Genomic DNA, 25,697 nt, shown 5'->3' on the forward strand with positions numbered 1-25,697 from the left:
AGCCGCAAAAAGCTTAAGGATTCACCCGTTGGCGGAAAAGCATTTCAAAGTCACCGCGCTGACAGAAAACCTCTCTCTGAAACGCTTAACGAGCCGTTTCACTCAAATTGGGCATTTAACCGGATGCGTTATGAACGCCTGAACACAGCGGAGGGCGGTTTAAGAAGCAGTGTAGGATGCTGTAAGCGGAGTCTCCATAGAAACAAATGCCCCCCGGCTCAGGCACACGGTCATCCCAGCACCCTCCCACTTCCTGCTGTTTTCCTCACAGACCCAGAAGGACCCAGGGCCGCACAACCCCTCGCCGCACGACAGCAGCCACCACCTCGCCCACCTCAACTCCCTTCTCTCGCATGCGGGGCCCGAGCCCTTTTCCCTACAAGCTACGAACAAAGTGAGGGGCCTCCTTCCCTCAACTCAGAGCTACTGCAACCGCTGACTGTGACCCCAAACCGGCCATCATGAGGGAACCCGCAGCAGCAGCCCCACCTCTCGCGCGCGGCCGAACCCTCGCGAGAGGCCGCCGCTCGCTCCCGCGTTGCCACGTTCAAAGTCGCCGGCGGCGGGGACCGGGTCGGACACGCGCGCCCGGCACACGACCGCCCCGCCCTCCCGTGCCGCCCGCCAATCGGAGCAGAGGGACGCCCCGCCTCGTTTTCGGGCCCGGTCCGCGATTGGCTGGTGGCGGGCGGGCCGGTCCGCGGTACGTTTGGTGCTGCGCTGCCGTGGCCGCGGGCGCTCCCGCACGCGGCGCTCAGGTGGTGGCAGCGGTTCCTGGTTCGCTGCCGCTGTAGCCGCACCGGCTCCGCCCCGCCGTCGTCTGGCGGTGCGTGACAGGAGCTGCTATGGCCTCACGCAAGGGTTCTAGAGGCGCCGGCGGCAGCCCCAGTCCCGGCTCCAAGAGAGGTGAGCGGGGCCGCTGCGCTGTGTCTCGTCGGGAAGGGGCGGGGGCTCCTGTGGACCCTGAGAGGCGGCCGCAGGGGTGCAGCGCGGCGGGGCGGTGGCTGGGGAGCCCCGGAGCTGGGGGAGGGGAAGTGGTTGATGCCGCCCCTCACCGCGGGCAGGGGGAGCTCCCGGGCGAACCGAGAGGGAGCTGCGCCTTTTCCTGTGTTCGTCCCTCCCGGCGGGCTGAGATGTAGCCTCCCCGATCCGTCCCTTTCCTCGGCCCTGAGCTCCTCCGGCGCCGGGGGGGCTGGAGAGGGGGCGATAGCCGATGTCTGTCTGTCCCTTGCGTTCCCGTCGTCCCCCGTATCGGGAGTTCACGTGGAGGAGAAGCTTGGGCGGCTGGGCCTAGCCGGTGGGGACGCCCCTCGAAAGCTTCCCAGAATTGCTGGGCTGGTCCGGTGCGGATCTCGACGTTTGTTGGTATTCCAGGAGAGTCCGCTCAGGCCTTTTCCTCCAGAACCCTGTGATAGAACAGGAATGCCCAACATCTGATGCTGGTGAAGTCGTTGTTATCCTTATATTGAACTTGGATGTTGGAGTATGTCCTTAGGCTGACCTGTTTAATAACACTGGTCTAAAGTTGCTAGTTTTCTTGTAGCATCTAGGATGATGGTTTCTCTAGGTATAGAAGAGAAATAATCTTAAGAAAATTGCAAGTGTAAGGTTTTTTGAGACAGCTGCCCCAAATAAAGGACATTTTAGCAAATCTGACTGTTAATAAAATACTGTGTGTGGACAGCTTAGCTAGGGAAAACTATGTGTAGTAGCTATTTTAAGCATAGCAGAAAGAGGAAAAAAGTATATACTTTTGAAGTCACTATGCAACCATGCACCCTGCGCTGCACTGAAGAAAGGAAGTGATCTTATTAGAGATTGAATGTTTGCTCATTATATGTAATTTCTTTGGGTTTGAGCTTCATATGCACAGAGCTCCAGTGGTGAAATGTGGTGGTAACACTGAAATAATCTGTTGATGTTCTTTGAATATAGCAGTAACATGGAGAACAGTGTCAATTAGGAGAGGGACTTCTTACAAGGATATCTAGTGGTAGGACAAGGGGTAATGTCTTTGAGCTGAAAGAAGGTAGGTGTGTATTAGATATAAGGAAGAAATTATTTACTGTGAGGGTGATGAGGCACTGGTGCAGGTTTCCCAGAGAAGCTGTGGCTGCTCCGTCCTTGGCAGCGTTCAAAGCCAATCAGACAGCTTTGAGCAGCCTGGTGTAGTAGGAGGTGTCCCTGCCCATGGAGGGGTGGGGGTGGGGAGGTGGGTGTTGGAACTAGATGATCTGTAAGGCCTCTTGTAACCCAAACCATACTGTGATTCTAATGAAAGGATGAATCATACAGGCTTAGTTTACCTATCATGTGATGAATTTATGAGAAAAAGATTTCAAATATACTTAAGCATGAAAGAGTTTAGAGATTGTATTTCAATTATATTACAATATTCATAGAAATTTTTTATTATTATTTTTTATTTTTTTAAAGGTAGCTTTTGTTATTGCTGGCCTATGCTGCGGAGTCTATATTACACTTTTCTTGGTTGGACTGGAAGTGCTTTGATCCTCGTCCAGTGTTCAGCTTCTAAATACAAATTTTCAATTATAATGCATTGAGAATATGCGTTCCTGGTATGATTTTAAATACTGAATATAGGTCTGTTAATTCAAATATCACTGTAAAGGTTCATCAACATTTGAAAAATAACTTTATCAGGAAATTGCCTCTCTGACTAAGTAAAAAATATTCTATTGGTTTTCATTTTAAATCTGAGTAAAATTTTATCTCTCTGTATTTAAAGATGTCTGTTTTGTGTAATTGCACAGGGGATTCTATTTTCTGTTATTGAGGAGAGGATGAAGCAGTATGAGTAATGGGTTAGGCACTCCCCTAAGATGTAACTGCTTTACATAAATGTTTTGTTAGTATCAGCAACTCCTAGTTAGAATCCCTTGGGCAACTGTAAAAATGACAGTGTGAAGCTGATGCTGTTTTCATAGTTGCAGCTGCAGAAGGAGGTAATGGATGATTACTCCTGTGTGAATAAAGGAGCAGCTAGTGGAAGAGAGTCTTCAGAGCAGCCAGTAAGCCTTCCACAGCTGAGGGAAGTGAAAATGAGATAAGGAAGTAATTTTGAGACTGCTTTTAATTGAGACTGTGAAATATAGAAACCTGAAGTTTGAGACTGTAGTATTCACTTTCACAGCAGTCTGGGAGAGGATGTGGCTTCTTGCCAAGCCATTGCTCATAGCTCTGAAACCGCTGATGCTGACAGCACATCTAAAAATCTGTTTGCTGAAGACAATGCCTGCATCTGATTGTGGTCATCTGCTTTTAGGTTTCTGCATCAGAAAATGTTGACAGTAATCTTACAAATAGATGAAGTCTGAAATAGATCTAACTCTAGTGTATATAGGGTTTGGGTTTTTTTTTGTTGTTTTTTTGTTTGTTTTGTTTTTGTTTTGGTTTTTTTTTTCCAGGTTCTTTGAAATGTCAGGACTGGAACTAAATATTTTTTTAGAAATAGAACTCTACCTTTTACTTTATAAAATCATGTTATAGAAGCTGTCAAATCAGTCCTAACTAAAAATGCTCAAACTTGTATATAAGCTTTGTGTTGTTTATGATTGATGCTTTTTTGAAAGTGACACAGAATTAAATAAATATGGCAATGATTATATTTGGAGTACAAAAGTGAAAACCAGGTCAAAATTTGACAGTTAGAGGATACATGGAGAGGGAAACGTGTTTGTTATTTACTAGAAAGTTTGGCTTCTTGTCATTAGCCTCCAGAATCTATTGTAAAAACTGTGGCATCCCTAAAGGAAGAAAATCAGTTTTAGACAGCTAGAAATAACAGATACTTGCTGGAATATTACTCAAAGCTTCATTAGACAAAGGACAGTTTTGGTACAGAAACAAATGCGTGTCACCTGGTCATGAATTAACTCCCTCAAATCTCATGAGATGGGAGATTTGGAAATGTCTTTGGTATTAGCACTTGTAGAAAAGCCTTCCAATAAGAGTGAAGATCGGCAGCCCAGCTGCTTTTGAAACACAGTGTTGGGTGTTTCGAAACCCAGGACACACAGCTGAAAAGAATATGGATTACTTTGTAAGCTATCCTAACCTGTAGAAGTAAGAGTACTGATGATAAGGCATCTATCATTATGTTGCTGTATTGGTGTCTTTTATCTTGCAGTATGTAAGCAAAGACTTACTTAAACATAATTATCACCACTTAAACATAATTATCACCGATCATGTAGTTGTGCAACAATGGCTGTATGTTTTCTCTGTGTTTCTAACAAGTGGGTGAGTGGACACCACAGTAAGGTGGACACTACACAAACTACATTTCCAACACAAGGCATTGTCTGTATTTACAGACAGCTGTATTTTATATTAAAAGGAAGAAAAAAAAGTCCTAGCTGTGCTAGTTCTGAGGCTGTGTTATCATGACAGATAGAAATCAAAGAATCTACTGTTGCTTTGATAAATTTTCTTTAATCTGTGTAGTAATAATTGAGATCATCTTCTGACATTTCTTACTTTTCTCTGCAAGATCCCACGTGTTTGATTTAACTTTTTCTTGTTTTAACCATGTACCTTCCTTATATATCTAAATACAAAGGTACTGTCAAGTTTTTAACTCCTTTTACTCAGCTTTTGGACCTCCTAATGTCCCTTAATCCAGATCTTTCACTAATTTCTGGCTTTTCAACTCTCTTCAAATTTGAATTATATATTTATGTTGTATACATTAAAGTTGACTTGATAAAAATGTTACTTTTTTCTTTTTACTTAACAGGATCAGTTCTAGAAAAATAGTTGTCTGTTAATTTGCCTCAACTTCGACATTTTAGCTCATCTCTATTTTAAAGACTACTTTATAGTGTATTCTCTCTGGGTGAGACTCTCCATTAGTGTGTGTTTTTTTGTTGTTGTTTTTATTTTTTTTATTTACTTAAAGAGCAGCAAAAGTTCATTGGCTAAACAGGTTGCTCTTTTGTTGGTTCTTGGGAGTGTCGAACTTTGCATCACTGCTTCCAGTGCAGGTGCGACTGTTTGTGCCTTCTCTGGTTTCTCAGCTACCCACCTGTGTTGTGGTATAACATCTCATTTTTTTTACGCTGTGGATTCTATGTAAATATGATGCTCCCATCTATCTAAAAATTCTGTCTATCTGATTTCTGACCTGAGCTAGTGGGCCTGTTTTTATGCTCTTGACTCTGCAATTGTGTAGTGTATTCTCTGATTTCTTGTGTTACAATTTATCTATTATATCCTTAATTTTAATTGTAATCCTTAGGAAGAAGGGTATTAAGGTGTTGGAGTACATAAGTGAGTTGTAAATTTGAGTTGCTCTGTGGGGCTTCACAAACGTTTTGACTGGTTTGTCCAAGTCTAACTCCTAGTGTTTGCTGGACTAATACAGATCATTATGAATTCAGCTAGTACACTGCTCAGTACTTTGATTTGTCTATTTAAACTCAGTGTTACAGTGTTTTTGTGTCACATCTTTGGTGTTCAGGTGTATGCAACAGAATGTGATTACTTTGTTAGAGTTACTATAGGTTATTGCAGACAGATGAGAAATTCTTTGTGTCTCACTGGTGGAATCTTTATATACTGTTCTAGAAATGTTGCAGTGATTTCTTCACTGAGCTTATCCTATTGCCTAATTTAGCTGCTTACAACTAGTTGAAGAGCTTGAATTATTATTAGTGTCAGATATTGCTATTTTTTTAAACAGTTTGGCACAGACTGGTAAAAAACATGTCTGTATTTGAAACAAGATGGATTTAATCAGGGAGGTTAATTATGATTTGTGAGACTAATACTAGATCTCTGAATTTTAATGGCATGTAAGTGCAAAACCGTGAAATGCAGGGAGTCACCTATTTGTGATTAGTCTGTCTGCCTTGCATCTTGCTCAAGATGGCAGTTCTGGAAAACTTGATAACATATTGTAAAATAATCCACCAAATTAAGTAGTGGTAGTGACAGTAGTGATCCAAACATCTGTAATTTACATGGTATGCTGCTGCAGTTTCATAATTGAAATTACCGGTTCTCCTGTACAAAACTCAAGGCAGTACCATTTCAAATAAGTCTTCTTATCTCTGACTAAATGAAAGTGTTGTAGATAACATTCTTAAAATTGTAAACACATGTATTCCCCTGTATACATGAACAGATTTGCATTGGAATAGTGAGTCTTTGATAAACCTCTTTGTTCATTCATCTAGAACTGGAGTTAAATGACTTCCATGTTCCCTGGTATTTGTTCTCTTTGATTTTTGTTAAAGTATTATTTTGGGTTTTAAGATTGATACCTAAGTATAGCAAGATTGACATAAAAACCAAACTGAACCTTTCCCCTCTGTCAGTAGTTTTTGTTCTTGGGAATTTTGGAGCAATGGTAGATGCTTCTAGAGATGCTCCTGCTTGATAAAGATATCAAGGAAAGTTCTCCTGTCCCTTTTGATCTAGTGTGGTCTGAAATCACGGGCCTGCTCCATTGTCTAATATATCTTACCTGCATGCAAGAAGTCACTGTGGGCTAAAAGGTATTATTACTCACGGTGCTTCAATATGGAGGAGCCTTATACTTGACATCTGCAAGAATGTCTGTGTTCATATATTTTTTGAAGTATTTCATCAAGAGTTTAAATGTTATGCAAGAGAAGTAACCTTTTCAATTGCCTTTGGAGTATAGGACTTGTTTAAAATGCTAGGAGGAGGACCTAAAGTACTAAAGTAATCCCAGGGAGACAGATTTTGGCAATTACTCTGAGAATGTGTTTGAAAATTCCCCATCTGAGCTAGACTAGGTTTAGACTCCAGGGATGTGTATTAGATTGGGTGATTAAGGCATTAACTTTTTTTACAGTTCAATGCTATATGTATGCATTCAACTTAACCCAGTCAGAAGTTGCTCTGTGATCTTCGTTTTTTCAGTTCCCCTTCTCTGTACCTGAATTAGGAGTTGTGGAGTTCATAGGTGAACCACACAGGGAACTGACAAGTTGAAAGCTGACTCTCCTTTTTCCCCCATACTGGCTCAGCACACAGCTTTATGGAAAGTCATTTAGGTAGAAGGGAAGAGATGACAATGTGTGGCTGGACATTGGGGCAGGGTAAGGTTGAATCTGGAGTTTTATGTTTGATCATGTCATCATGAAGCTGTAGTGTGAACATAGAAGGTGAAGGGTTTGTTTGGATATGCTAATGAAATGGCTGGATGTGTAATGACTTCAGTAAAGACAACAAAATTTACCAGGAGTAGAAGATTGTTTCTAATTACAGAGTGCATAAAGAGGTGAGATTCCAATATTGCTGTTTCTTTAAACTCAAAACCCTTTTAGCGATCACCTGTCTGAAAAAAACCCCAAAAAAACCCAAAACCTTCATTTTCAGCTGGACATTTCTGAATCACTTTGAAACATGTAATAACTGTTCTTGTGCTAATTCTTATGTTGAATTCTTCATTATAGAGAACTTGAGCAGAGGAGTTCTGATTTACTCCAAGTGGTTCTTTCCTGATGAAGAGCACAAACTGGTAATTTGTGTGAATAGCCTGCAGCAACCTTATTTCTTAACTGCATCCTATGGGCTAGCTCTTTGCATGGAAGAGTTTTGAGCTATGCTTTGAAGTGGAAACTATAACTCTATTATGTGTCTTTAAACACACAGGAAATAAGTATGCAGATAAACCTATACTGTGTTTGAACAGACTGTGTGGTTCAGCTTTGTTAGAACTTTTTAAATGAAACAAATTTTAGTCTCCTTCATGTGGAGTTGCACTGTTATTATGCATGTACTTACCCAGAGTAACAAATGCTTCCAAGCAGTTTGAAGATTTTCTTTATAAAGTATTTAATAGCTAGGGGGTTTGTAACTATTGCATAGCAGTTTTCTTGTTTCACATTTTTATTTCCTGAGGCTCTGTTGAATGACAATTAATTACTAATGTAACAAATCTCACTTTTTACACTAGTGTTTTTTAAAGTTTGGGTTGTGTTGTGCCTTTTATTTAATACTAAAAGAAAAAAGTTCACATAGTAGTTTGTAACTGTGGAACTCTTTCTTTCCATAGTAACTGAAGGGGATAGCTATATGTTTTGAAACAAGAAAACTGTGAAAAGAGCAATATTTTTGCAACTGAGATCTCCTAGAAATGTATTTTAACAAACATTTTTAAAACTGTAGGTGTGAGACACTTTTGAACTCTGTAGGAGTTGCAGATGCATAGTACCTCTATGAACTAACACCTAGAGTTACCTTGATGTAGGGCGTTTGGTTTTTTTTTGTTTTGTATTTTTTTTTTTGTGAGCAGAAACCTGCAAATAGCAAGAGTTGTAGGTACTTGCATGGCAACTAGAGTTTTAGTTGCTTCTATTTGAAACTCCCTCAAATCATGTGAAAAATTGAAACAATATAATCTGTTTTCTTTCTTTTGTAGCATAATTGGGACTTGTTGCTAAAACAAATTGATATTTGTCAATACAGTCAACTTGTCCCATATTACAAGATAGGAAAATTAAACAAGTTAAAAATACTCTAAAATTAATTCCAGTGTGCTCCACAGAACGAGGATTTTCAACCTGATAGAATAGAAACTCTTTTAAAGGTCACTACCAACAGAATTTGCATGTTCTGGGTTTAAGCATGGGTTCTTGTGTTTCTTTTCCACATTTACCTTTCATGATCTCTGCTCTGGCCTAAATACCACCAAATATTTAATTAGCCTAGTAATTATGTAGGACTGTCGGCTGCCTTAAATCATTCAAATACAAGATGGGTAGTTGTTTAATTTTAGACCTTATTTCCAACTGTTCTGTGGGAGAGAGTTGGCTAATCAAAGTAGCACCTATTAAAAATCTTTGACACCTACACAGTTAAAATGGGTATTAATTTTGTCTGTCAGTGTTACAGTTGATACATATATGTTTATCCTGAAAATAAGCTAAATTTTTTTTTTATAAGCTTGTAGTCTTACCCTGGAACTTCTTGGCTTGATGTTTAACTCAAGTAAGTTTATAACAGCCAAGTTCTGCATTCAGTTTTGAATGCGAATTCTATTTCTTCCAGTATCTGAAGGGGGCCTACAGGGATGCTGGTGAGAGACTCTTCATTAGGGACTGTAGTGATAGGACAAGGGGTAATGGGTTAAAATTTAAAACAGTAGAGGTTCAGACTGGATATAAGGAAGAAATTCTTTACTGTGAGGGTGGTGAGGTACTGGAATGGGTTGCCCAAGGAGGTGATGAATGTTCCATCCCTGGCAGTGTTCAAGGCCAGGTTGGATGAAGCCTTGAGTGGTATGGTTTAGTGTGAGGTGTCCCTGCCCATGGCAGGGGGTTGGAACTAGATGATCTTAAGGTCCTTTCCAACCCTAACTGTTCTATGATTCTTTTGTGTTTGTATACATAGAAAATAACACTTCAGAAAATTGACTCAAGTGTTTGGGACAAATATCAGACTGTAGGAAAGTGTACTTAATCTAAATAGATCTGTACGGAAGAGTAAATAGATAACACACAATATTTTTATTCTGTCTTTAAAGGACTTAATGTGTCTCTCCTGAAGTGCTGAATCTTTAAGCCTGTTATTATGGTATCTTTAAGTTTGTGGAGAAAAGGTTTTATAGAAAATAATAGAAGTAATCCAAAGTATGATATCTGAATAGTAATGGAGCATGAGACACTGGCACAGGTTGCCCAGAGAAGCTGTGGCTGCTCCATCTCTGGTAGTGTGCAAGGACAGGTTGAATGCGGTTTTGAGCAACCTGACCTAGTAGAAGGTGTTCCTGCCCATGGCAGGGAGGTTGGAAGGGGATGAGCTTTAAAGTCCCTTCCAACCCGAACCATTCTGTGATGGATGCATTAAATGCTGCTGTAAATACATTCCTGTTGATAATATTCTTTATAAAACTCTTTGAAGCTGTAAGCAGTGTTGTTTTTATCCATTTAAACTATGTGCACATCTGTGTGTAGTTTTCCTTGTAATAAATCCTAATTGAAGAACTAGTAAAAAAAGATGTTCATCTGGATAATCAAAAAGAAAAACCCCAAACATGGCTTGGAGAAAATTTGACTGGCTTTTGAAAGCAGTCATATTTCTAGCATGTTTAGAAAAGAAGGAGGTGCAGGTTCAGGATTTTCTCTTATTAACATGTATCTGTGCATTAATTTTTGCCTCCTCTGACTTCAGCAGTTATGCTTAGATAAACAGAACTCCAGAGGAAAGTAACAGCAGCAGCTCATATGGTAGCAAACAGCTGGTCTCTCCAAACCTCACTGAAAAGTGCAGAGCTGGCATCGCAAGTAGAATTCAGTGTTGTGATGTATTTAGATGAAATGCCTTTGACAAGTCTTATGAAACTATGTAACCTTTCAGGACAGAATTTCCCATTAAGTTTCTTTTTGTCTTTAATTTGTGTCTGTTTGTATTTTAGATACAAAAACGTCTGTTCCTTTAAAAGATAAACCAAGGAAGCTAGTCATTCTTCTGATGTTTCTTTTATGAGTAGATTACTTGTGGATAAATTTTCTGATTTTTATTGTGTATGTAGTACAAGAATCACTTGAATGGAAAGCAATCAGGATTTGTTAGCTGTTTGTAAGACAGAATACATGTATTACATAAGAATAATGATTAAAACAATCGCTATCCTTGGAATGATCCTTGACATCAATCAGCCTGATGCTAATCTGATTCTTGATGTGTGCTGGATTTTTTTTCTGACGAATAATTAATTCCATCTTGGTAACAAATCACCTTAGTTTGCAACTAAAAAACTCTTCTGAATGTTGTGGTGCTTCCTGTGAACCAGAAAGGTATCTATAGGCTTAAAAATACTTTGACTTCTAACAGCACATATTCAGAAATAGGCTAACTTTTAAAAACTATTGACCATCTCTCTTTATGAATTAAATATAAAAAAGAAAAATCGACATATATCAGCTATTTTACCTGAAGTGTATTTTCAGATAATAGGATTGAGGAGCTGATGCTGTGTAGAATAGAGTTGGAAAGAGTGGCTTTGTACTTCTCTGCAAATATACTTAGATAAATCAAAGCTCTTAGTCAGGATAGAGTAGAAAAAGTTTTAATTCCATTTTCTTCTTGAAGAAAAGGTTTGGTAGACTTCCAGTTTTGCAACTGCTGTTTATGTGGTATACTTGAACAGAAGTGAGAGCGTATACTTTAAATTCTTGTTGTCAAAACTGTTCCAATCCAATGTGAAACGAAAGATTCAGCCTGCTGAGGGTGAGCATGGGGATAAGCCAGTTATGTCTGGAGTCCCCTTCTTTACCTAGAAAGGAGGGGAAGAAATGTGCTTTAGTCTCTGTTTTGCAGAGCTTCTCTCTTACAAATTCCTGTTGTGGCCACTTAAGATAATGACTATGCATGATCAAATAGCTTCATCATGAAGGACTAAAATGGCTTTGTTCTCATGCCCTTGGGCATGCTTAAAAATGTGGTTTAGACGTCCTAAGAAATTCAGACACTGTTCCTCATAGGAGAAAACTGAATCTGTGATTTTTTTCACATCCTGATTAAGTGCTGAATTCAAGGGGGTGTTCAATGGAATCACCTCATCTTTTGAAGGGAGGAGCTTCCTTTCACTAGGGAAGCTCAGCAAGGCACTTATGATCCTACAATACCTTTACATATTTTTTTATGCATATCTTTTTGTCTCATTCAGTTGGTCACCAGCAGCATCTCTACAGTCAGCCTGCTTAGTTGTCACATCCTGAGTTTATGACTTTGCTTGTTTTCAATGTTTATGTTCTTTGATTGTTTGCATAGTAAGATGCTTCACTGTGAGAAATCTGACTGAAAATTAAGCACCTTAAAGGCTTATGTGAGGACTGATTATATGTGGAATAAGGAAAAATTCTTCAAATACTAAAGTAAAAATCAGTCAAGTTGGCAGCAGGAAAGACAAAATTGCCTTTCGTTTGGTTAACTTACTATTTTGACTTTAAGTTCTGTTTTTTGTGTTTTCTGTTCTTCACTAGAAAGTTTCAGATTTAGTTTATTAAAGTCCTTTGATAATGTGCACAGGTATCTTCATAACCATATAGACTATTAGAGAAGAGATTCAGAGCAGCCCTGTGGGAAAGGACTTGGAGGTGCTTGTTGATGAGAAACTTAACATGAGCTGGCAGTGTGCGCTCACAGCCCAGAAAGCCAACCATATCCTGGGCTGCATCAAAGGAGCGTGACCAGCAGGTCGAAGGAGGTGATTCTGCCCCTCTACTCTGCTCTCGTGAGACCTCACTTGGAGTATTGTTCTGGTGTCCTCAACATAAAGAGGACATGGAACTGTTGGAACAAGTCCAGAGGAGGGCCATGAGGATGATCAGGGGACTGGAGCACCTCCCATATGAAGACAGGCTGGGAAAGTTGGGTCTGTTCAGCCTGGAGAAGAGAAGGCTGCGTGGAGACCTCATAGCAGCCTTCCAGTATCTGAAAGGGGGCTATAGGGACTCTGGGGATGGACTATGTGTTAGGGACTGTAGTGATAGGACAAGGGATAACGGGTTGAAACTTAAACAGCAGAAGTTCAGATTGGATATAAGGAAGAAATTCTTTATTGTTAGGGTGGTGAGGCACTGGAATGGGTTACCCAGGGAGGTTGTGAATGCTCCATCCCTGGCGGTGTTCAAGGCCAGGTTGGATAGAGCCTTGGGTGATATGGTTTAATGTGAGGTGTTGGAACTAGATGATCTTAAGGTCCTTTCCAACCCTAACTATTCTAAGATTCTATATAAAGTGCAGAGCAGATATCTAATTTTTAATGAGGATAATAATAACAAAAAAGCCAGGTTTGGATCATCTCCCCTGCCCCCCCCCCCCCGGTTCCATTAAGGTTGCAGTGGTGAAGAAGTTTAAGACAGCAAAAGGAAGAATCAATTTCATATCACAAAGAATTTATATTGAATTTATTAAAAGTAAATCTTAAACTTTAGCTCTTGAATGACCCTGCTGTCATGATTTTTTGTAAAAAACCCCAAAATTTCAAGAGTGTGGATATTTGTGAAAATTTTAGAGTGGAATATTTTGTATGTGGAATCACAATTATTTCATTAAAAGTTGATGTCTTATCTGTAAAAACAACAGAGAGAAAACAATAATCCTGTCTCCCTTAAAAATGAGTGTTTGTAAAAACTCATCAGAAGTGCAGATTTGTTCATTAAAATTGTATTATTCCACTATTGGTACACTGAATGAAAATAAAACATGAAAATCTGTCTTACCTCAGAATAGTACTTGTAATCATCGTGGTGTTTAGATTTCTCAGAATAGAGCAGTTCAGCATAAATGCATGTTGATTCTTACAAACCTGTGTGTACTTATATGCATACACCTATACTACAGTAGTGAGAAGAGAACAAATAAGCTCCTTTTTTTTTTTAATAGGCAGGGGAAAAATAGTGTCAACAGAGAATGCTGTATATTTCCCTTTAATAGATATTTTACTCAAAATTCTTGTTACTGTGACCCTACCTCAGTCAAAGTCAAAAACTTGTGAACTGCAATTTTATTACTGAGAATGACTTGCAAAAGTTGTTTAATTGTTAATCATATTGGAAAAGATAATTTGGCAAAAAATGTCAAGATGTAGTTGGCCATGCTCATGCATGAGACAAAATAACTGAGAGAGGTTGTTTTCTGTGTTTCTACTGGTATTAGTTGAGCTCTGCTGGTGATGGTGCTGCTGCTGTAACTTCAGTTTTTTAGTCTCTCCCGTATCTTGCTTTATCACTCTGCATTTTGCTTTTGAAAGAAGCTTGTTCTAAAGTCTGTCTCTCTGTGATCTATCTGGTTGATAATTTTTACTTCTGAAATGCAACTTTTAGATACTTCTCTGAGATAGGTGTTTGGTTTGCTTGGTCTTTTTTCTTTTAGTGTGCGTTTTAAATTCAAGCAGCTGCCTGTTGTTGTGCACCCTTCCCTTCATGTGATAATATGTAATTGCTTCTATATTAATTCCTAATGTACCTTTGTGGGACACAATTATACACATTACAAAGTTCAGCTTGATGTTTTGAAGCCTGCCTTTAGTTTTGTATTCATAGTTGACATTTTTAATCTCCTCTAAGCTTCTTTGCTTGCATATTAGTAATAATCTACATCTAGAATTAATATTGCTAGTTTTGATTGTCAATTTTGATTTTCTACAAATACCCTGGAGTAAATAGTTGTACCAAAGCTAACTTGAAAATAGTTTTAAAATTTGAAACAGTTATGCAAGTGAGCTGAGAAAATAGTAATTTTGAGTGTTAATGAAGCAATTTGAAATGCTTCAAAAACTGACAAACCAGTAGTCATGGCATTTGAATGCAGTAGAATGAGACCTTGCAAGAAGTCCATGCTGTCTTGAATTGTATTTTAACTATATTATGTATTCAGTTTAACCTTTTGTCTTCCACAGAACTAACCAAAATTCTATTGTTTGATATTTAGTACCCTAGCATTCAGATGAATATATGTATAAACTGTATTTTTCAAGGTGTGCATTAATGTATGATGTACATTTGATGTGTAGTCAGTTTTGAGTCCCGTGGGTCCGTCTTCTTTTTGGTCCATCTTATATTTGATGAGGCTGAAGAATTTCCCTGGTTTAGCTGTAGTCTCCCCTTTCAGGAAGAAAGGCGTTTGCTGTTTCTTGGGAGGACATGTTCTTGTGATCAGTTGATTTTTTTAAAGGGCACAAGATGACTGTGGGTGTTTGGTTAAAGTGTTAGTTTAGACTAGGAGTGTATATTTGAACAGAATTTTTTTACTGCCTCCCCTCGCTTTGTTTTTATGCAGTGTGCTGTTGTCCCTGAATATACTTACTTAGGTTTGAGTGAAATAAAACAGATATGCTGCAACCACTTACAGGCATTCAGCCAGGTAAGATCTAGTTTGGGGCAATTCCCCCAGAGTATGTGTTAGGTTGACTTCAGATTCTCAGCATCGTTTGAATGCTTTATGAATCCACTTGTTCTGTAGACCTAGTAACTGCAAATGCAGGTGCCCCTGAAGTTGCAACAAATTTCCCTGCCTGTGGAAACACTGTAGGTTTTATATTCAATACACTACATATCATTGCATGTAAAATTGCTTCCTTAATGAGCTGTTGATTTCTCTCTGTATTAGGTGACTTTTACTCTTTGTTTAAATTTTCTTCCTATCTTGCTTTAAATTGCTTGCACATCACGTAAGTTGCTGAAATGTGCTAGTTAGGAGGGCATTCTTAAAGCATCTGTTCTGTTTGACATATTCAGGTGACTTTAAAGATAGTTAAAAGATACACTAGTTATAGAATCAGCTGTCTGTGGTTCATTTGCATCCGTTTTAAAACCTTAAAACTCAGGTTTTATTTCTTACTTTTTTTTCTCCCTTGAGCTGTGGGGAATTGCATTTGGTAATTAGTTGCTGGGTGTTAAAACCACAGGGGGTATATGTTGTTTCTCAAATTAGCCATAAGATTCTGCTGTTCGCTCCATCTACCTGATGGTTATATTTAAAGAAGCATGGGGGAAGAAGGGCATAGTGCTAGATCCTAAAGTTTTTATTGGGGTTGCTGTTAATGAAAAATGAGTTTGTTTCTGTCTTCTTCCCACCCAAAAGGAGCTGGCTTTTGTTTGAAATGCAGTGGGAAAATAATAGTTTGTTAAAATGAAATTGTGTATTAGTGGGTTTTTTTCCTCCTTTTCTGGCTCTTAAGAAGAGAGTATGTTTATAATTAATAATGTGTGTTAGCTTTAAGTTGCACAGGTTAGGTGTGTATTGTCAGAATTAAAAGGAGTGAGTGAGATGAGTTAGTGTTACTCCTTTCTGGAAACAAAGGGCAGCAAACCAGACTCAACACCTCTGCTCCCCTTAACAAGCAATAGAAAATTTTCCTGGTTGAGCTTTATGGGATTTGCTTTGGCAAAAACCATCAGTAACCCTTCTTTGGGTCTGCTACAAGCAAATATGAGGTGTACCAGGGGAAGAGTTCTGATCTGAAAGATCTTTAACAAGAATGTGTGTGGTTGGTTTGAAGTAATTCTTTTTAAGACTCAAAACTACATCAGAGAAATTAACTGTCTTTTATTCTTAAAGTAGTTAAAAAGTTTCAAATGAGCAGTCTCCAGGGAGTACTTGGGAAGCCTGGTAGAGCAGTGCCAACATGGAGAAAGTTTCTTGGGTGAGGGCCAACTTAACAAATGCAAGCAGGCAAGCTTTCTGTTCAGACTTGTGTTTCAGCTTCTGCTGATGGGTTTAATGTCTTCAGTGCTCAGGCACTGTGGCATACCTTGCAGGAAAAAATATTATAGTGCAGTGTGTTCAGTTTCATTTGCAGCTGTGTTTGATGTTGGAGGGTTAAGGGGAGGGGAAAGGATCAGCTACCCAGGATGCTCTGTTTGGAGGAGTAAATGAATTTTATTGTCGTCAGAACTACATTGCCATATGCGTTCTGAAAAGCATTTGGCTCCTGAGGATAACTGCTCTAAAAATAGATTTGGAGGAGAGGTTTCTCTTGGGTCCAGTTTCAGGTTCCCGCTGAGCTGGCTTTAGAAAACTTGTTTGCTCCTGTTACAAGACTAGTGAGGATAAATTTTTTTTTTCGTATTTTGCCTTCAACATTAATTTTTGGAGATATCAGCATACTTGTTCTGTCCGTGGAAATCAAGAGCTATTGTTATGGCCGATGACACAGGTATAATCCTAATCTTTTTGTGAACAAATGGAAAATGTGTGGTTGCAAATACTGGCTATGTCTGATTTTATAATCAGCAAGATAACTGGCTTACTGTGGTATGTTTCGTCCTCTGTTTACTGTTTTAGTCTGTGATACAGGCTGCCTCGGTTCTTTGATTAAATGTTCTCTGGAGTAGTGGGATTTAATTAGTTTATGGCAGGCGGTTAATAGTAACTTTAGTTTTAGCTTGAGTAGGGTACATGTTAGTGGAAGACATGTTTTGTCATCAGATACCTGTCTTTCAAGTTATTTTGGGAGTATGTGAAATTAATAGGTGTCCTTTTAATGGAAGGTAAAGTAAAAGGAATTAATTTTATACATTTTTATCTAGGTGTGACTCTTAATGCAGTGTAGGAAAGTTATAGGACTTTCAGAGATTTGCCGTTGAGACATAGAGTGCACTTTAAGACTTCTGATGTCTGCATAAAGACATCTGGTGGTGTAAGCACAGGCTTACCAGATATGGCAAGTGACCTACTTCTGACATGGCTGGCAGCATGTGCAGGGAAAGGGCTTGAATTGAGAATTAACTGTCTGGAATGAGTGCTGAGCCAGCTTCAGTCCTTGCAATGTTTTGTCCTAACCCTGTGTGTACGGTTATTTGTGCAGGCAATGGTTAAATGTTACCTTACATAACTTCCATTTATATTAAAGCATGGCCTGATCAAGCTGCCATGGTTGAATTCTTAAGAGAAGTTTTCAAGAGTTTTGGAAGTAATGGTCCTATAAGATAGGAAGCCACAGCATAAAAATGTATCTTTGTGACTGTTGTGAATGATATCTTTATAGCAGGGTCTAGTTTTGAGGGGTTTCCATGAGCAGTCTCGTAGACTGGAAAAAATGTGGGAGACTATGCTTGATTACTAAAGTTGTATCTTCCTTCATTTTCCTGTTCTTTTCCTCTAATAAATAAAGCCCCTTTCTTCAGAGGCAACTAGCAGTAAACTGTAGAAAACAGTAAGGTTTCTGTAAATGAGTAAGTGAAACAAAATAAGAATCTGTTTTCTGTTTGCTTTTTCTAATGCCTAGCTTGCACAGGACAAAGTTGTGATCTGGAATAATGTAAAATGTTTTCAGCCTTAAGGTTTAATTTTAAATACACACAAAGCGTCCATTGACTGCATTGGAACACAAGAGAAGCAAAGTTCTGCTTTTACAAAGTATAATTGTTTATTTCTGAATATTAACATTTCCAGCTCAAGAGCACTTTAAAGAGTTTTCATACACAGTTGATCCTATTTCTGAGTGTAGTAGCACATGCTGTGTGACTTTGCCTCTATTTTCAGGCTATCTGTACATCTTTCTAAGAGAGTTGTTATGATTATGTATGTGAGGCTTGCACACATGTAATTAGGATACTGTGCAGCAGCAAGTGATACATGCTTAAAGCGAGGCTAAGTTGTCTTGCTTTCTTTCTGAGTGTTCTTGGACAGCCTATACCAAGGCAATTTTGTGTTTAATATAGAAAGGAAACTAAATAGTTGGCATTTGATCTTTGCACAAAGTATGCAATAAAATAATTAAACTTATTTTTTAGTCTTTTTATAAAATGCTGAGCTGAATAAGAGCTGTTGTGAGTCATTTGATTGGTCTGAATTTTCTGTGTAGCAGAGTAAATGTAATAAAAGGTTAGTTTATTATAGCTGTGAACCTGATGGCAAGCAGGGTCTTAAAGTACTTGTGGTAATATTTATTACAGAAATAAGTAAATCAGTCACCAGTGTCTCATTACTCATCTTTCAGAGCAGTGTTAATATTTCAGGGCATTTTTCATCTTTTTCTATGATTAGTGTTGATAAAGGCATCAAACATTATTTGCAAAGAAGTATTATAAATTTGTCTCCCTACTTTATTTTATTATCACAATATTCATGGCAAAGTTCTTAAAGTATTTAAAAATCCATAAGAAATAGTTTTACTTAAATAACTAGAACTGGATAGGGCTGAACAAGCAAAGAGCTGGTGCTTAGGAGGAAATGGAGTAAAATAGGTTGGTAGCTGTGGAACTGTGCCCAAGTGTCAACCTTTGAAGTACTTGTATCTGGAGACAAGAGAGCAGACCTTGAGCTTTGTAGAAAGCCACAGGCATTTTTTTTGGATGCATGTTTATTTGCTACATATATCCCTCTTTCCTGTAAATGATCCTAAAGGAATGGACCAAGCAATTTATTTTCTAGTCCTGATGTCCATTTTAATCCCCCTACCCATATACTAGGTTGAGGTCTTTCCCAGTGGTTTGTTTGTAGCTACTGTATTTTTTGTACACATTTACTTTTCATATGTGCAGTTATAAATTAAGCTGTGATTTGCATTAAGTCTCTGTCATCCTTTTACATGTATGTTTCCATCAGACTGGGAGTCTAAAGGCATGTAGTGAATCTCTTCTTGATTTTTCAGCTTGTTTCTTGCAGCAGGGGAGATATTTTTAGCTGGTACAGTAGCTGAGGATGGAGTCTTACTCTTAACATTATTTAGATTTTAGAGCCTTCTTAGGTTATTTGAATCTTCCTGTTGTTTCTGTGAGCTAATTCAATTAGCTTTGAGACTTCCTTCGGAAGAAAGCCTGTTCTTCCAAACTGTTTCTGCTGGTCATATTGCCCTCTGGTGGCAGTTTGAGAACTGTTGGCATAAATGTAAAGCATCTCAAAAATGTTAAGCTCTGTATAAATATACACTTAAGGGGAGCAAGGGGGGATTTTCAACTAAGTTGTTAAGACAAATTGCATCTGGCGTTTTGGTGTTCAGTTGATTATAGGGCTTTTGCTTAGACAATCATCAAGCTTTCTACTGTAATTCACAATGATGTGAAAAGCAAGCAAAAAGCGAAGCTTAAAAACAACACAAAAATGTTACTCGAATGTTGTGTTCTGTGTAGTCATAAGAAACAATATTTGTAATTGTATCATAAATCATAATTTTCTAACTTATGCAAATCCATCTTTCCTGTTTGTTTGCCTTATTTTTACAGAGACCAAACATGGAGGAGGTAAAAATGGGAAGAAAGAAGGCCTCTCTGGAAGCTCATTTTTCACCTGGTTTATGGTAATTGCTTTGCTGGGAGTGTGGACATCAGTAGCAGTTGTCTGGTTTGAACTTGTAGATTACGAAGAAGTTCTAGGTAAGAATTCTACATATTAAGATACTTCTCATATGGTTATGATATGCATTAAATGGAGGCCATTTTAAATAGCTGATTTGACTACTGAAGTGTTTGCAAATGACCTACATGATAAAAATAGGCAATGTAGTTCAAAAAGTATATTTTAATGCTGAACTCTATTATGATGTTAAAATGGGATTCTCATAAGAATGAAAAAAGTTATTAACATATTGCATTTATTAAAGACTTGAAGAAGTCTCTGAGGCTAGATCTTTGTAACATCTGTAAAACAGTTCGTTTGAAAGGCTAGTGTTAGCAGTTCTCTGATGGATTGCATTGCCTATAATGTCAGGACAACTGGTCAGTCATCTTCCCATAAGTGACTTGTTGAGTGACCTCAGTTTTAAGCTTATAAAGATGATTATTGTATATCAATATGTCAGTGTTAAAATAGTATTGCTAATATAATATCTAAGGGTGAAAATTAGTACCTGAGATTTCAGGATATGTGTCTGTAGGTAGAGCTGTGGACCCTGATTATGTAGGACTCAACATGCGCTTTTGCAACTGCAGTTTTACAAGCTTTACAAATCTGTTGGTGCATGCTTCTTTTGTTCTGGACTGATTTTAAGAGAAACTTCTGGTTTGGAACTTAATTGGGTCTAGTAATGCAATTAATGGTTTCTGTATTTTTACCATGCATGCAGCCAAAGCAAAGGATTTCCGTTATAACTTGTCAGAGGTCCTACAAGGTAGGATATTGGAGAAATAAACTTGTTTTGCAGTCTCTTAGCTGAAAATTTTGCTTTTTTATGTTTTTAATTTTTTTGAGAATTAATATTCTGCATTGACATGAAACAGTCATTTCTCATCTGTCTTATTCTTCATGGTTTTGAAGATGATATAATTCTTATTTCTGGAGAATTACATTTATTCCACCAGCCTGCGTGTTTGACCATAACCTGATAAAGATCCTTTCTAATTGATTGCTTCCATACAGTAATGATGACCTTATTTTTGTCCATTCTAGACCCAAGTCTGAACTTTTCTTCCACAAAACTGTTTTATAATTTTCTAAGTACCCTGTTATGAACTGTATTTATTTTAATTGTAATTAAGTTCTGCCTCCGTTTTGAGAATGTCAAGTGTTAATAATGTACTGCAAACTGTAAGGACTTAAAGTTTTTTTTTTTTTGCAAAGAGTGCAGAGTTTCAATCCTATTAAAAGTTATGTCTGAAGTTTGTCAGAACTAATTAGAAAGCTCACTACTCACATGGTGATCCCAGGGCACTTCTAATCCTGGATACCATGATTCTATGCTAAAAATTCTTTTTAGGTAGAAACTGGGTTCTCCTGTGTATGCTTAGGGCTGGTAGAGCTGCAGTTTAAGAAAAAAGAAAAGAGAAGTCTGATGTATTAGTTGCCTATAAGAGGGTTGACAAATTTTTTTATCTGCAGTAAACGTTATACAGTTGTTGATTAAAAATTATGAATGTTTTTTCTTTGTCCAAGAAGTATGTCACTTACATAATTTTTCATGCCAAGTTAATAGAAGGTATCTATCTGTTTTTTTTTTTTCTGTTCAAGAATTTAGAAAGGCAGGAAACAAATCTGAAAACAAATGGTGATTATTTGATTAATTCTTGTTATTTCTTTTCCATCAAACATGTTGAAAGTTCCTTGTGAATTGAGATTTTATTCTGAGCACAGTATGTTCAAATAAAGTGCAACACTTGATTATAGATTTATTTTAAATCTGTGAGTACCAAAATAATGTGTTGAAAAAAGACTAATTTAGGTTCAGTCTAAAGTCTAGAAATTGCAGAAAGGAACTTAAAGTATTTGTAAAATTTTAAAGGAAACTTAAAATGTAGATAAGAAGAGTATGGCTAAATGATTTTTAAAATATATGGTAACAACCTAGCATCACCGGTCAACCATTGCACATCAAAAATACTGTACTGGGAACAAAATCTGAATCCCTAATTATCTCTTCTTTTTGTGTTTCTAGGCAAGCTTGGGATATATGATGCTGATGGAGATGGAGATTTTGATGTTGAAGATGCTAAATTATTGCTAGGCAAGTACAAACATGGGTGGAAAAATATATACAACTGTAATTTATGTTTGGTTTTTGTTTAATGTCAAAACAGTATTTCTGGATTTATTTTTTTTTCCCAATTAGAGAACTTAAAATGATCTAATTGTGGTTGGGGTTTTTCTTAATGCAAGTTGTGGGATTGTGTGAGCGACTTGCAGCAAGTTGTGTTCTTTTTTTACTAATATAGCAATGTAATTGGGAAGCATTTAATTAAAGGATGATTCTGATGCTGCTGTATCAACTGTTGAAAGATGTTTATGATTATTAATTTATTAATTAATAATAAGAGCTTAAGATGTTTCAGGAGTTAAAACACTGTGGTAACATGTTAAGCCAGATCAATTTTAAAGTTACTTCCAACAGGCCTTTGTACTTCTTCAATGACTGTTTAGCATATTTTGTACTGTCTTTCCTCTATTCTGAGTTCTCCACAAGTCTATTCATTTTCTTTGCCTTTCAGAAATCCTACGTGACATAGATTTATCTTTTTTGATGTTGAAATGCTGGTTTTAGGTTTCTGTTCCTTGTAGTGTGGGAGAATGTCTCTCTGTTCTCTATGTATCTTCAGAGAGAAATTTTAGTCATCAGACATGCTTCGTGATACTGCCCTTCTACCTACATCTTCTACCAGTTAAAAGCACTAACATCTTCAGTCTTGCTGTCAGGCATTGGATAGATACTTCTTGCATACGTGATGTTAGAAAGCTGACTTTCATTTGTTCAAGTGTAAACTTATTCTGGGCACACAAACCTAACAAGTTAAATAAATGAACAAAACAACAGAAATCCTAGCATAGTAAATAGAAGCTTGAGCAGAGGGCAAAGTGGAATGTCTCAGACTAGTCAAGATCGTCAATTGTATAAGGATCTTATGGCTTGCTATTAGAAACTTGTATTACATTAAAAAAAAGAGGTTTATAGTCAGTTTATTTTTCTCTCACCTATGCTTGCAGGAATAAGCAACTCTTGGGGGGGGGGGGGGGCTCATTTGTTTAAAGAAACCCCATGCAATCAAAATTACAGAACCACTTTGCAGTTATGTGAATGCAAGAGTCATTCCAAAGAATCTCCAGTGTCTACTCCAGAGCCTATGGATTGGGCGTTAATTATAAATGGTGGATAACACTTTATATTTTTTTACATATATATAGTGTTTTTTATATATATATAAAGTGTTATAAATAATTATAAAATTAGTTATAATCCTATTTTTTTCTGTCTGCTATGTAGTGTATAGAAAGCAGATATCAATTTCTTGCGCGTCATATTAGTTGGAGTCAGATTGCCAAGGTGGTAGAAATATGCTGCAGCTTTGTGACATCTCTGTCACTTGATACACTGGGAATTCTGCCAGTATATGACAGTGTTTCTATTACAAGCTTGTCTTACCACGCATTTAAACCTTGTACTTCAAATGTGACATTAAAAGGTCACAGATCAGAAGTTATCTTTATTAATTTTTGAATACTTGCTTAAATCACGATTTTATCTCATTACAGAATACTTAATACAGTACAAAGGAAATGGTAATTGTTGAAAAGCTTTACAACACTGGTTAAAATTGAGTATAATTTTTTTTTTCTAATAACTAGCGTATAATATTATGAACTGAAGTTCCCAGAAAAATATTTTACTTGTTTGTATTTAGCTTTTAACATGAGCTAAAAATGAACACCACTGTGCAGACTAAAATTATTTTATTGGTGCAGAAACTGGAAGATTAGATTCCCTCTTGAGAAATTTGTCTTGCAAAATTAAAGTTTTGTGGGAAAGAAAGCCATATTGTAGGCCTATATTCAGTTGCACTGGGGTATCATTGAATGCATAACTCCATTTGTATTTTATTTTTGAGGATTTTTGTAAGTATATATGGGGTGTGTGAAGACTTGCTACTTTCTAGGGTATTTCTGTGGGTCAGACTATGATGACAGCAAGTGATTTCTTTGCTAATTTAGTATTGTTTTGAAAAAGAGATGCCACTGTTTGATGTTTACCTCTAGGAAGTCATATGCTTTTTTCTTCTCTGCTCTTTAGCTATTAGTAAACTACTGTGTATTGAGATTGTGGGATGTACAATAGTTTAATGTTGTCACCTTCCATAATCTTTAGGTTTTGATACAAATGTTATGATTTAATATACATATCGATGAAAACTATATTTTTAAGTCAATTTAATTTTGGAAAATGCTTCTACCAGCCTAAGTTTGGTTTATATTTTAAAGAATGGTTTAGTAGCTGATAACTTAGTAGTTTTCTCTACTTGGGCACACCTAAATAGAAGGATTACAGTTTATTGTTTTTTTTTCTTCTATGTATAAGCTATTATAGGGTCTGTTCTTTTTTAATTTCTTGAACTCAAAGGAGGTTTGATGGTTAAGTTCTCTAGAGGAATTAGTATAATTCTAAAAGTGGTGTACAAGAAATGTGTTCTTCCCTTCTTCCCTGCTTCCCCATCCTCAAGTAAGAGAGAGAAGACAAAACCCCACCTAAAACCTGGCCAGCTGCTCAACCCCAACTATATTTGTTGGTTAGTTTTATATCCATTTATATAAAAATTATCCAGGGTGGAAGTGTGAACTTGTTGAAGCTAGCCTGCAGTTATCTTAGAGATTCTTTTCCAGAGGTATTTGTGAGGTCTGTTTACTGAATTCCATTTGGTAATGGGAAGAGAGGCTTAATCTACTCCTTTGAAGGCTCCTGTTATTGATAACTCTCTTCCTACTTTTTGCCCTCTTCACTCTAACTGTTCGTTGAAGGAACTTGTTATTCTTCTTAGGAGGAGTGTTGCATCTCTGTACTTGCTTTGCTCTGTACGGAGAAACAGTGGCTGTTGTAGTATTACCCCAAAAATCGTGTAGAGACTACCAGCGTCTGTTATCTTTGGAGCCAAGCCATTTTTTTATATTTTGGACCTTTTTTAACAAGCAGCAATATCCTGAGAAATTCTACTGAAACGCTTGCAGTAGTTAGCAATTGTGGAACTGCAGCTACAGAAAGTCGTCAAAATACTGTTCTTGTGTGTTTAGTTCAGAGTAGTTTGCCTAAGGAAAAAAATGGGGGAAAATACCTGCCAAAACAACCTGATGTATTAGCAAACCAAGGGGAATGAACAGTAGAATTCAAACTTTTGTAAACCAACTTTTTTTCCCTGGTTCACCTATGGCAGAAAAATACGTTTTCAAGCAGTTGCACTAAGATTGCACATTCAGAAAATCTGTGGTGAGATAATAGGAGTTTTGAAAAACACTTTTATATGGCTCAGGAGAATTTTCATACTCTTCTCTGTTTTTCTCATGTTCTACTGTAGCACCTTCAAATATTAAGGCATGTATATGCTCATTCTCATAAAAGAGATGTTTCAGGAGAAGGGCCTTGACTTGTTAAATGAATGTAGGCAAGCCCTATGCCCCCTTGATTGTGGCAACACTGTGAGTAGATAAGGATTTTGACTTGCTTGATCACTCTTGGGTTTAAATAGTAATGTTTAGACTTCTCTTGAAATAATTTAGTTATTTCATCTGGGTCACTGATTTAGCATGGTATTCATTGGGCAGTTCCATTTTTATCACCATTTTTAGGCACTTCTTACCATGCTTATTTGTGCTTATCGGTACCTGAGTTTTACGTCAAAAAGCAGTTATTGGTCATAGGAATGACTGAATATGAAAAGCAGTTTGACTATTAATTAGTTTAGGATTTTTTTTATTGTAAGTCTCTCCAAGAAAGAAAAAAAAGGTAAGTTTATGAAATAATGTGTCACTTTGTGTAACTCAAGCTGAAGTGTTTTGTGTTC

At 37.5% G+C, this 25,697-nt stretch overlaps 1 protein-coding gene across 5 annotated transcripts in view; it reads left to right on the forward strand.

The window, feature by feature from the left end:
- Window positions 1-697: 697 nt before the first annotated feature.
- The window catches only part of ASPH (aspartate beta-hydroxylase), a 112,282-nt gene continuing 87,282 nt past the window's right edge, over window positions 698-25,697 (forward strand). For all 5 annotated transcript variants that reach the window (XM_034073132.1, XM_034073187.1, XM_034073155.1 and 2 more), the window contains exons 1-3: window positions 698-906; window positions 19,671-19,820; window positions 21,815-21,883. In XM_034073132.1, coding sequence (XP_033929023.1) covers window positions 846-906; window positions 19,671-19,820; window positions 21,815-21,883 — 280 coding nt within the window. In that variant the 5' untranslated portion in view covers window positions 698-845. The remainder of the gene's footprint in view (window positions 907-19,670; window positions 19,821-21,814; window positions 21,884-25,697) is intronic.

Source organism: Melopsittacus undulatus, chromosome 1 (genome assembly GCF_012275295.1).
Source record: "Melopsittacus undulatus isolate bMelUnd1 chromosome 1, bMelUnd1.mat.Z, whole genome shotgun sequence".
NCBI lineage: Eukaryota > Metazoa > Chordata > Aves > Psittaciformes > Psittaculidae > Melopsittacus > Melopsittacus undulatus.